The sequence below is a fragment of the Carassius gibelio genome, chromosome A20 (genome assembly GCF_023724105.1).
Source record: "Carassius gibelio isolate Cgi1373 ecotype wild population from Czech Republic chromosome A20, carGib1.2-hapl.c, whole genome shotgun sequence".
In the NCBI taxonomy this organism is placed as follows: domain Eukaryota; kingdom Metazoa; phylum Chordata; class Actinopteri; order Cypriniformes; family Cyprinidae; genus Carassius; species Carassius gibelio.
The window spans coordinates 23589161-23602066 of record NC_068390.1 but is presented as its reverse complement, the minus strand read 5'-3'; the positions used below and the strand labels follow the sequence as shown (position 1 = coordinate 23602066).

At 34.7% G+C, this 12906-nt stretch overlaps 1 protein-coding gene across 2 annotated transcripts in view; it reads right to left on the bottom strand.

Moving 5' to 3' along the window:
* Positions 1-216: 216 nt before the first annotated feature.
* LOC127938403 (protein FAM184A-like) overlaps positions 217-12906 on the bottom strand; it is a 113099-nt gene continuing 100409 nt past the window's right edge. Inside the window, exons 17-19 of one of the 2 annotated variants that reach the window (XM_052534989.1) lie at positions 10285-10389; positions 6730-6938; positions 217-874 (exon numbers count right to left, since the gene is read on the bottom strand). In XM_052534989.1, coding sequence (XP_052390949.1) covers positions 793-874; positions 6730-6938; positions 10285-10389 — 396 coding nt within the window. In that variant the 3' untranslated portion in view covers positions 217-792. The remainder of the gene's footprint in view (positions 875-6729; positions 6939-10284; positions 10390-12906) is intronic. The other variant, XM_052534990.1, reaches the window with a different exon arrangement.

The following is a 12906-nucleotide window of genomic DNA, read 5'->3' as shown; positions in this document are numbered from 1 at the left end:
TAAATATTGAAACTGTTACTACTAAATTGATGCAATTAATAAAAAAATAATGATATTATTTTTGTTCTCTTTTATGTTCCATTCTGCAGATCATAAACATTATATATATTATTATTATAATACACACACACACACACGCACACACACACACACACACACCTATCATCTCCAATTTCTATTTGTCATTGTGGATGTTATTGTAAAGAAAAAGTCAAATGACAATAAGAGTGTTTATTTTTCCTTGTTTCAGAGCAATATGTGTTGATGTTTATGAAAATACAGGCATTTTAAATCATATGTTCTTTGCTTTTGGTTCCTTGAACAGTAAAAGTTCACTCACATAACAGACACACTTCATTAAATGTCACAATAATTATTTATTCTTACGCATACACCAGTAATATAAATATAAAATATGCATTTATTTTAAAATTAGTGAGACATCATTATTTCTGTGTTGAGCCATCCATACAAACAGTTTAATCCTACCAAAATTGATAATGCAGCTGTAACAAAGTCATTACGGTGGCATTCTAAAATTAGATACAGAGGAGACAATACTGTTGTTGGTGTTTTTCTCTCTTTTAACAAATAGTAATTAGCAGCGTATGCACCACTCTATAGAAACTGCAGTAAATGAAATGTCAAACATATCTATCATCACTGTAAAAACAAGAAACCCATTCACAGTGGGGAGAAAAAAAAATCAATGAAAGGATGCTTTGTTAAATAATATCTTTTTTTTTGTCTTTTTTTGTTTGGTTTGGTCGACATGCTCTTTAATTGCAAAAGTCAGAAGGAGAAGTACTGAGCGAACCATTCTTGTCTCTGGGAGTCTGGAGAGGTGATGGGTGATTCCTCTCCTTCAGGAGGGCTGAGGAAAAAACAAACAGAAAGAGAGAGACAGAGATAGAGGAAAAAAAAAAAGAAAAAAAAAAAAAAGACAGTAAGAGACACCAAAAGAATTACAAAACCACTGCTAACTAGTCTGGGCTAAACTACAGCTTTTCTCAGTTTTGAAAACTTAAAAGTGTAGCAAACCAGATGATTGTCTTGTTCTATTTTATTTTACTTTATTGTGTGTGTGTAGTGTTTTTATTTTAGTGATATCCCAGGACAGAGTGATATCAATAGCCCATTAAACTTGCAAAAAGGTACAAGGCACTTTAAATTTTTAAACTTTAAAGTCAAAGTCACATGGATTTCTTTGAAACTTTAAAGAGCCAGTAAGATGAAAATTCTAAGCTTCCTATCACTGTTTATAAGTCCTGTACATCAGGTTTAAATCCATCCAAGGTTAAAAAACATTGTCATTTTGTCAAAATATCATTTTAAAATTACCTCAATTCTCAGAAATCCCCAAACGGTTTGCGCAAAGCTGTTCAAAAGATTCAGTTTCCTTAAACCCCACCTTTCGGTAGCATACTGTGTTCTGATTGGTCAACTGACATAGTCAGTTTTGATTGGTTGTTCTGCACACAACTTCACGGTAAACAATGCGTTAGCATCTTTTTGGGGTGAATTATGTCTTATTCCTCTCATCACGAACCAAAGAGTAAAATAAAAAACTTGAACAGTCTCGCTGCTTTTTCTTCTGTGTGGGTGTATTCAAGCCGCGCGCTTCAGTTTGAATCTGAATAGCGCGTTCAGCGCGGGGGCGTGGTCACATTAGATATAACGAAGGGAGACATGAAAAACAGACATCGCGTTGTTTTCATATCGATTACTTTCACAGAATATCTGTTAGCAGCACTTATTTAGTTTTAAAGTAGACATGTCAAGCTTTCTATAGATATCTCTCTCATGTATCTTCGTTGAGTATTCACGGAGTTACACTTCAGTTTAATGACGTGTTTGTACATGACGATCAGCGCAGAGAAAGGCTGCAGACAGCACACATACTGATTAGACGCTCGGGAGAAAACAAACACATAACTTCATAATCATACTTCGAGTTGTGATTCGGAGATGCTCGTTGGTCTAAATACAGTTGGTAATGAACCCTCTTTTATGGCCAAACGCTTTGAAAATCCCGCCTTGTACTCACCGAGATTAGAAAAGCAGTCATCAGTGAAATGTTGTGAACACAACAAAAGGAATTTGTTGTACTGCTCTGGTATTGTGGTGAAAATGAATTTTAGCCATTGGTTCTTCTGATTATCATTCTTTGGCATTGAAAATAAAACAAACTTGCTTTTACAATTAAAAACACACTGTCTCCTCGACATGATGCTATCACACCAACCAGAGCGTCTGTGTGTGGGGGTGAGGCAGTTCAGAGTTCGTTTCTCCCAAGACGGTAGGCGGAGATTATTATGCAAAGTGTTCTAGTGACGTACATAGAGATGGGCAAAAGATTTGAAATCTATAACGACTCGTTTCAGCGATTCAGAGTCGACTCCTTACTTTAGAAGCCAATAACTTTATAAATCGTGTACTTTTTGGTTTAATTATTTGCACATTGTTTACACTGATGGACAGCTACATCATACACTGTAATACAGGTAATTTTTGATTTCCCATCTGTGTGGCTCTTTAATTCATTTTAATCTCCTTACATTCAAATTTGAATTTGTTCAAACAATTCAAAATCAGGAATTAAACTGAAATCAAAAAGATCAAAACCCGTAGCCCCTGCCTTCTGGATATCATTCAAAGCTAATCAGACTGTGGTTTGATGTTTTAAGATGTTAATGTGCATAATACACACTCAGAAAAAGGTATAAAAGCTGTCACTGGGGTGGTACCCATTCAAAAAATAACATGTAACATTTAAGTGCTAATATGCACCCTTTAGGGTTAATTTTGAGAATGTATATTAGGACTGCACAATTAAGACAAAAAATATCATGTTTGAAGATTATTCTCTTAAAATTGTAATTACGTTTATCACAATTTATATTGAATGATGTTTATTCCATTGTTTGAAGCAACTGCATGCCATTTTTTTTTTATAAACAAGAAAGCAGTAAAACTGAAGCAAAAAAAACTGTTACTTTTCCATGGTATTATGCCTCAAATGTTAATTATACATCAGATTGGTTTATTCTTTAAATAACAGAATTAAGTAAAAATATGCATGCTATTATAACGTTAATACAACTCAAATTAAAACAATGGAAACACCCTTAAGATAATCTGTAAAAACAGACTTTAGCACTCAGAATAACATAAATGGACTTTGAACAATTCATTTTATCTTTGAACGATTGCATTATTGTGGCATCCTTAATTGTAATCGCGATTAGAATCTAGAATGTATCTGATGTTATGTGACAGTGCCAATTAATTTTAGAAACTTTGGACTGATTAATATGTCATGTGTATGTTTGCACTATGTACGCAAAATCCGTCATATTTCAATAGACACAAATTCAGTGTTTGTAGTTTCTATCTACATTTTAAATGTTGATATCTACTAAAAGTTAATTCTATTAAATTAAATTACTGTTAACATATTTCCTATAAAAACAGGACTTTGGGCAGATCAAAAAGTAAATTTTTGATTAAACATTTTAAATAATATCCTAATTCTTATTCGAGAGAGCATTTGACTAGAAGTAAATGTGTAATCAGTATTTTTTCCATCTTCTCAGACTGTACATTTCAAATGTCTACTAAAAGTGAGTTTGTCAACTTTTAGGAGCACATAAGGATATAAACACATATTGGGCCCTATCTTGCACCCAGCGCAATTGACTTTTTACACCGACGCATGTGTCATTCCTATTTTGCACTCGCGCAAAGCGCGCTTTTCCCTCCACAGAAGCACGTCGCTAAACTAGTGAATGAACTTGCGCTCCCTGGGCGGTTCAGCGCAAAAAAGGAGGCGTGTTCCGGCGCAAACAATCCCTGGTGCTATTTTGCTGTTCCATTAAACAATTGCGCCACTGACCAGAAAAAACCTAGTCTAAAGTCAGTGGCGCGTTGCGCGTTGTTCATTATGCTATTTTAAGGGCGCATGCTTGACCATAATGTATAGCGTGCACAACGCGCATACACTTTGCTCATGTAATCTACACAGATGCAACAGTTATTTTTGCAAATCATAAACTGTTACACTAAAAAAATATTAACACATGAGATGACGGAAATCATTGTGGTGTGCCACGAAGATGTGAAAAAATAGGCATAAATCTAGCTTACAAATTATTCAGGCTAATTGTAGTAATTAAGGATCAGACCTGTTTGCCCAATAGTGGCAAGACATATATGTATATAAGGACATCTGACAAATTGGTTTGTCCGTCAAGAACCAGGAAAAAAAAATCGATGAAACAATTGTGGCTATTTTCTCCCACGCCTGTTTAACCGACGCTATTTTGGGTGGGTTTCTCCCATCCCCATACAACACAACTTGTCTGTCTTTCACTGCTCTTACAAGAACATCAGTCTCCTCGGCTGTGAACCGCTCCTGGCGTGCGCCTGGTAAATAGCTACGCCATAATAATAGCAATCCATAATGGAACTTGCGCACCTGCTTTTAAAGGGAATGTTGGATGACACTCTGATTGGTTTATTTCACGTTACGCCCAAACCACACCTATGAATAATGAAGCTACTTCAGACCAACCCATTTTGGATTTGCGCCGGGCGCAAGAGCCATTTATCCCGCCGGGAAAATAGCAACAGCGCCGAGACCCGCCCACAAAGTTACTTGCGCTTCGCGCTTTGACACTTGCATTTCAGATCGTTAAAATAGGGCCCATTGACTTAAAGCCACAAAACTCAACAAAGAGCACTTTTAAAAATATATTTTGAGCTGAAGTGCCAGTGCGAAGGGCCTCTAAATCATAATTCTTTTAAAATGACAACAGATTTATGAATATAAGAAAGGACCCCACTTGAATATTAAAAAGTTACTCTTGTTCAGTTGCTAAGTGGACTATATGTCACCCTGACAGGAACTGAACAGGATAAACTGTGTGTAAAAGCCACATGAGTGATCCATTACAAAAGCATAAGTCCACTTTATTAACATTCACACCAGCATGCAAGGAAAAATGCATAAAGGTGCTTTAGATGAGATGATACTTCCTGGGTCAAGAGCAGCTGTAACAGTGACAGCAAAACATGCATGATACGGTCACCTCTCAAAACATGCCAACTGCCATAGGTAAAGCTTTATTGTTGAAAAAGAGTGGAAATTTTGTATTTAAAGAGTATCTATGAAGCCTGAAACAGTGTAATTTACATGTTCACACAGATGCAAAACAGTATATTATGGAAAATGAATATTTTTTTCCAAATAATTAAAATATTCATTCTCTCTGATGCAGTGTGGGCTTCAAAGACAATAAAAGACATTACGTAACAGATGAGTCATATAACTTCCATCACAAACAGAACACACAACACAGAGACAGACACCAACTCCCAGCATGCACTGTGACAGTGGGGACACATGCTCCCATTTGCATTCCAATGCCATTTCCAAAGCTCAAGTATGGGACTTCAGAAAATAACATTTAACATGTACATCAGAGTTAGGAAAAAAGCTCAAGTATCCCTTTTATTTGCCTGATGTGGATGCACTGGCTGCGTTCGGAATGGAATTCTAGCTTCTTGCATACTATGTACACAGTATATTACTAACTATTGTTGGAAAACAGTATGAAATAGGATGCACTATGCAACGAGAATGATTTAGAATATAGAGTGCTACATTATTAGCATGACTGCATTACACTGCATGTTTAATTAAACAAGCAGTATGCAACTCAGAAATTAATAAAACCTTTTTTTTATGTAATTACATAATTTGATTAGAACAGTGTTGTTCTTAACTAAATATAACTAAATCTAATAAAAATTGTGTTAATTAAAATAAGGCTTACATAAAATATTACATTTGAAATTAAAAACATTAATTATTAGAAATGATTTATTTTGCAACTAACTGTAATAAGTTAAAGTTGAAGCACTAAAGTCACTTAAACTAAATCTGAAATAAAATAAAGCCAAACAGAAATATAAAAATATTAATAATATATTAGATTAAAAATATAAAAATAATTAAAAATATTAATATTATATTAGTATGTAAATAAAATGATTAAAATCTATATAATAAAATAACATTTAGTGTAAAATGCCATACAATTATGGAAATTATTAAAAAGAAATAGAGAAATTTGTACACATTTTTCATGGAAATGAAAAGTTTAAACTAAGAGCATTGCATGATGGGATACAGCACCCAGCATAATATGCTCTGTTGTATACTGCACATGTTTGGAAAATATAATATTCCTTGCTACAAATATTTTAAACATGTGTAGTATGGTAGTATTCCATTCCAAACAAGTGCATCGATTATGAAATAAAATAAAAAGTCAAGGTGAATAACTTTTTGCTCACCAGCTTAAATTATCCCATGTGTCACCCCAAAAAGCAGCAAACCCTTCAAATAGCACCAAATCCAAATAAGAATTGTAACATAGAGCAACTCTGAGATCAGAGCGACGCACTTATTATTCAAGTTAATTACTTGTTTCAGAGGAGACTGGAGCCGTAATTCCTGATTTCACACTCTCTGTTAGGCAGAGAGCAGCCTGGGAGATGCAAACGCAAAGCAAACCATCAGAAGTTTCTGTGTGCATTTCCTTGGCACATAAAAGGGATACAACAGCTGCCTCTAGAAGAGTGGGCGGTCAGTGTGCTGGTGTGTCTGTCCGCTGGCCTGTGGTGCAGAGAGCGAGGCGTCTGCCGTGATGAGGTGCGCCTCACCTCGTCAATTTCTTGGCTTCGGTGAGAGGGATTGGTGGGGGCAGGGGTTTGCTCGTGTTAGGCTCCAGTTGGTGAATGGGGGAGTTAGGGATGGGCTCGAGGCGGTTGGGCTGGGACTGGCCGCTCCCTGTCCCGGAAGCCTCCACATTGGCCCTAAGATTGGCCGAGCTGCTGAATCGGGTGGCTGATTTGTCGTTCTTTCGCTTTTGCTACATAGGATGACAAGAAAGGCAAACAAAAAAGGAAGTTGGGAGAGCTTGATGCTCCATTTTTAAGAGGTTCTCTCAATGATCGCTTCCTAACAAACGCCCACCCTGAAAATCAAGCTCGCAACACTCAGCAGAGGAAGCATCAGACGCTCTCAGCCAATCAAATCAAAATGAGTCGAAAGAGATGTGTCAGAGGGAGAGGCTGTTGAAAATTGCAGACTGAAAGAAGAATGGCTTGGAAAGCAAAGAAGAACTGGATGTCTAAACAGGAATAGAACGCAGAGTAACGAGACACACTAACAATCACACGTGAACACACACATATATGCACATGTAATCACCGACACTTGGAAGTTATAGAACACAGATGAGGGCAACAGTGAAACATCTGGTCAAACAGAATGACATTGTTTAGACTGGGTCAGGAACTGCTTGTGATGTAAGGAACAAACACCATTCTCTCTTAAGCTCTGGAAAAACAACGTTAAAAGGATGTTTCACTCAAAAATGAAAATTCGGTCATCATTTACTCACCCTTGCATTGTTTCAAAACTGTATTAATTTGATTTGTGTACTTCACAATTGCAAGGCTTTTAAGCTTCCAAATGGAAACAAACGGACCATAAAAGAATCCTAAAAGTAGTTTATGATAGCTTTAAACATCAGTTGAAGATCAGAAGTTATTTGCTAAAATTGGGCCTGAATCATAACATTCACTGATTCAATGAAATTATCAAAATTAGTGCAAAAAAAATCATTAATTGTAAAAAAAACTCTAAATATAATTCACCTTAAATTTAAATGTTGCCTTGGCAAACAAATAAAATGAGTTAAGTTCTTATTTAAGCACTGCAATTCTAAAACTCAAATAAAGCTATATATATATATATATATATATATATATATATATATATATATATATATATATATATATATATCTCAAAAAGACAATTTTTTTTTACTAAGGACAAACTCAGATTGAAATAAAAACTACAAATATAAAATTAAACTAATTAAAATATTAAAATACTAATAAATGCTTAGTATAGTATAGTAAATAGTGTATTAAATTATTTTAGTATAAAATAATGAATACAATATTTCTTTAGCATTGTGGTAGTAGGGCTGGACGATTATGGCCTAAGTCAAAACCTCGATTAATTGAACATTTTACCTCGATTACGATTAATTAATGATTATTTTGTGTCTGTTTTTTTTAGCCCTCATAGTTCACTTACAAGGTTTGTACTGTAAACAGGGCCATAGTTGGGGTTTGCGGAGCCCGGTTCAGGTTGTACCAGTGAGCCCTGTTTGAAAGTGTTTAATTTGTATGTTCGTTCTGTTTATTTGTTCATCAACATGCCCGCCACGTCTCAGAATGCAACGCGGCGCCCAAGCCCTATTAGACGCGGTCACTTTAAGAGACAATGTGAATGCATCCAATATAATACACATACGATTTTTTTCTCAACTGTTTACTTTAACTTAAGACATAACTGACAGTTTTTTCGAACATACTATCCAAGATGGGTATGTTCACATATTTTTTATTTATTTGTCGGTACAAAAGCAAAAACAGGCAAATTCGGTGTTCAAGTGTTTTGAGACGCCTCTCTCTGCGTGAGCCTGAACACCAAGAACACAGTGGTGCTGAAGTGGGCTTTTACACATCCTTTTCTGTTTGTTCAAACTGAGATTTGTTTTTGTTTCGTTGAGGTGCAGGAGGAACTTAAAGGAGAACTTTGCAAACGAGAGCTCGGTTCAGTGTTGCTGTCTGTGAGAAGCGACTCTCTTTCCGCGTGTGCACCGAACAGAGCACACGAGTAACCAGCTACTCAGTTAATCAGTTTGTGAATTAGTCATACCATCTCTATATTATTGTGAAGCTGGGGGTTGTAAATAGCCTAGTTCCTTCAAAAGTAGAAAAATATGCTATAATAAGTTTTGAGATTCTAAGATACTTTAGTTATAAATCACAGGACAGCACTTACAACTGCGTTCCTCTGTGTGCGCGATCTTCACAGCTATGAGTTTTCGTGCCACAATGCAGCTTCGTGAACATGATAGCTCGATATAATAATACACATCCGATCGTCTAATCGCTTGAACGTCCAAACCATAAAATAAATGCAACTGACAAAGTTTAGTGAAGACTCAAGGCTCACCGCTCGCGCGCCATCACTATGTGTTGAACTGGCATTCACCTCTGTGTTTTGCTTTTATGCCACTGACTGGCTACACATGCTTTTAAGGGGGAAGTATTAACAGGAAATAACCGACATGGGAAAATTACTTTGGTTAGAGGTTCTAAATTTCGGTTTTACATGACTAAAAAATAGAATGAAAAGAACATTTCATTTGCAAATAAAAATAAGAGAATATATAATACGACTTCAAATTAGTCACAAGGGCTACTTTTATGATACTTTACTATGGATTTTGTGTACTTTTTAAGGTTGAAAGCTTCAGTCCCCATTAACTGCAGCTTCATGAAAGAGACTATCCAATACAATATAATAATTTCTTCTGCATGTTTGGAATGACATGAGGGTGAGAAAATGATGTCAGAATATTCAGAACAATCCCTTTTATAATGTGGTGCCTGTGTGTGTGTGTGTGTGTGTGTGTGTGTGTGTGAGTGAGTGTGAGTTTGTGTGTGTGTGAGAGAGATAGAGAGAGAGAGAGAGAGAGAGAGAGAGAGAGAGAGAGAGAGAGAGAGAGAGAGAGAGAGAGAGAGAGCTCCAGCATGCTCCTAGTGAACAGTTTTTTCAATGAACTCCAGTCAGGCATGTCAGTTGTATTGCCTTTGATTGCACCCTAATAAAACTCCATTCTAACCAGGCACAACACATCTGCTAAAGTCATCTTTTACAGCAATCAGAGCATATGATGTTTAACATACAGCTGTAGAATAGGATTTTCCACAATTTCTCTTGCAGCAGGTTGGAAACTCCAATTAGCAACGTACACAAGTAATTTATAACTTTTAGCTTTTTTAGTCTCATGCCTGGTTGGGATAAAGTATAAGGAATGACATTCAATATGAACTATCAAGCACCAATCACTGCTATCATTTCCAAAACTTAGTGAGCTGCCTATGTGTCTACAGTTTATATTTTTGAAACAATGTTAAGGGTATGTATACACATATTAACATGCATTTGATTCCATTTCTTTGTGCTCTGCAAAGCTGTTTTTTTAATCAAAAGTGTTTATGCCATGTGAACAGCCAGCATCTAAACTAAAGTGGAGACCAGTCAGATCACTAGGTTTTGGAACAGCTTCTTAAATGAACCAACTACCAGCTCAACACACAAGGATAAAGAGTACAAAGAAGAACTCTTACCTTGACAAGAGGGTTAATGACACCAACATTTGGGTTTGTGTTGAATATTTTATTGAAGTTGGTCTCTCTGTTGACAAGCTCCAGCTGGTAAAACTTTTTATCATCCTGAAAAGAAAAACAGATTCTCTCATGATATTCATGGACAATATAAGACTGAAATAAGAGTCTCCAGAACATGTGACTAAACACAAACATTTGCTATGAATTGTTCTGCAAGCTTAAATATATGAATAAAAATTATTAAAAAAAAATTATATTAAAAATACAATTTCATGTTATGATAAAAATTGTCGAATTGTTTAATATATATTTTTTGTATGTGCATTTTACATATCCATACTAGGGCTGGGCGATATGATGATATTATTATATATCGACGATGTCTTGCAAGTATCGTAACGTCGATAATATAAGTCAGTTACAGACAATAATTACCAATATTGAGAAAAAAATTATAAATATATTTAACAGTCCTGTAGTTACCATGCACATATTTACTCACATGAAATAACATGAATAAAAAATGTTGTAGCCTATGCTAGTACCTAATTAGGGAATTAAAAATCTATCCTGGAACTACTTAATTTTTACTCTTTGTAAAATTGTTAATTTAAATATATATATATATATTTTTTGATTCATTCTTCAAGCGTGAGATGAAAAAGACACTTCTGTAGCTATTGCACATTTTTATTTGAGCTGCGCACACATCCAAAGCGTGCATAGAGAGCCGCCTCATAGACTAGTTAAAAAATGATGTCAAAATATCCCCATAAAACACAGTTTTGTCACGTAAACGGTTGAGAAAGAAAATGTGTGTATAACAGCCAACATTGGATACGTGGATTTATATCAGCCTAGTGTCTATGACTCAATTATAAAAATTTTTGGTCCCACTTTATATTAGGTGGCCTTAACTACTATGTACTTACATAAAAAAAATAAGTACAATGTACTTACTGTGTTCATATTGTATTGTAAAACACTTTTGCTGCTATTGAGGTGGGATAGGGGTAAGGTTAGGGAGAGGGTTGGAGGTATGGGTAAGTTTAAGGGTGGGTTAAGGTGTAAAGTATTGGTCAACAGTGTAATAATAAATGTAATTACAGAAATTAAATACAACTGTAATTACATGTAGGTTTTTTCAAATATAAGTACAATGTAAAAACATGTATGTACACAATACGTACATTGTAATAAATTATTAATTAAAATGTAAGTACATAGTAGTTAAGGCCACTTAATATAAAATGGGTCCCAATTTTTTTTTTAGGGGTTTTGTTTTACATGCGCAAATACCAGGATAAACAACAGAACAGAAGGATTCACATCATTAAATCATGCACCTGCAGCGCAGAATAAACTCATATAGCCTGTATGAAATGAATAAATACGCAAAATATATTCGCTTTACATATTAACAAAACAAAAGAAACAACTGTATGGCAAGTAGTAGCCCACTAGGAATATGCTGTATTTGTATTTATTTTTGTGCACTCTCCTCACCAACACACTCAAGGAAAAGGAAACCTGAGACGGCAGAAAGTGGGACCTATTTTCTTTATTTTACAAAAACACAAAGTTTTTTGTTGTCGTGTGTACACAGATAAAATTTGATTCTTTACAGTTTATGTATTTACCATAAATTACGGAGATGATATTATCGGATATTGCAATATTTATTAAAGTGACCATCAATAAAATATATATTTTTTTTTATATCGCTCAGCCCTAGTCCATTCAGTAAGAAATTCTATTTTAATTCAAAAATATATTTTTTTTATAAAATCACAAAAATAGCCATGGTAAAATGTGAATTTGTTTTCCCATTACACATTAAAAACATACATATTAATTAATTGGTGTTCTTACCAACATTTATGTTCCTCTAAATATTATCAGACTGTCATTATAAAGGACTAAATGAAGCTAAAGTGGCATAATTTTAATCCCATTTGATATTCAAAGTTAATTTACTTTTTCTTCTTTATATTCATTAAATATCAAATATCTAAAGCCTGTTTCATCATTAAATAAAAAATAAAAGGTGATTTCGACTTTTTATCTAACAATTTCAACTTTTTTGAGAAAAAAATTCGACTTTTTTGAGAAAAAAATGTAATGACTGCGAAATATACTACTACTTATTACTTTTTCTAAATGACGAGTTTTCATCTCACAATTCTGAACATCTATCTCAGAATTCAGTTTTTTTCCCGCCATGATATAAAAATTGTAAAAGTTAATTGTGACTCATTATACTGACTTTTGTTTTCTCAATTGCTAATTTATTTAACACAATTTAGACTTTTTTATATTCTTGCTATATATATATATACATATAAATTTGATAGGACAGTAGCTGGATAGGAAGTAAAATGGGTTAGAGAGACGGGGACAGTTTCAGGAAAGGTCCGCGAGCGGGGACTTGACCTCGGGATGTCCGAAGCTACAACAGTTATTTAATCTTCAATATCAAACATCTCTATGTTATTTTCATTTCAGCTTTGGTTCAGTTCAGTTAATTAAGTGTACTGCATTCAACTTCATTTGCAATCATTTGTATGTATTGCTGAATTTAAATGGTTTTAATTTCAATGCTTCAGGTGAATCCTCTGTTGA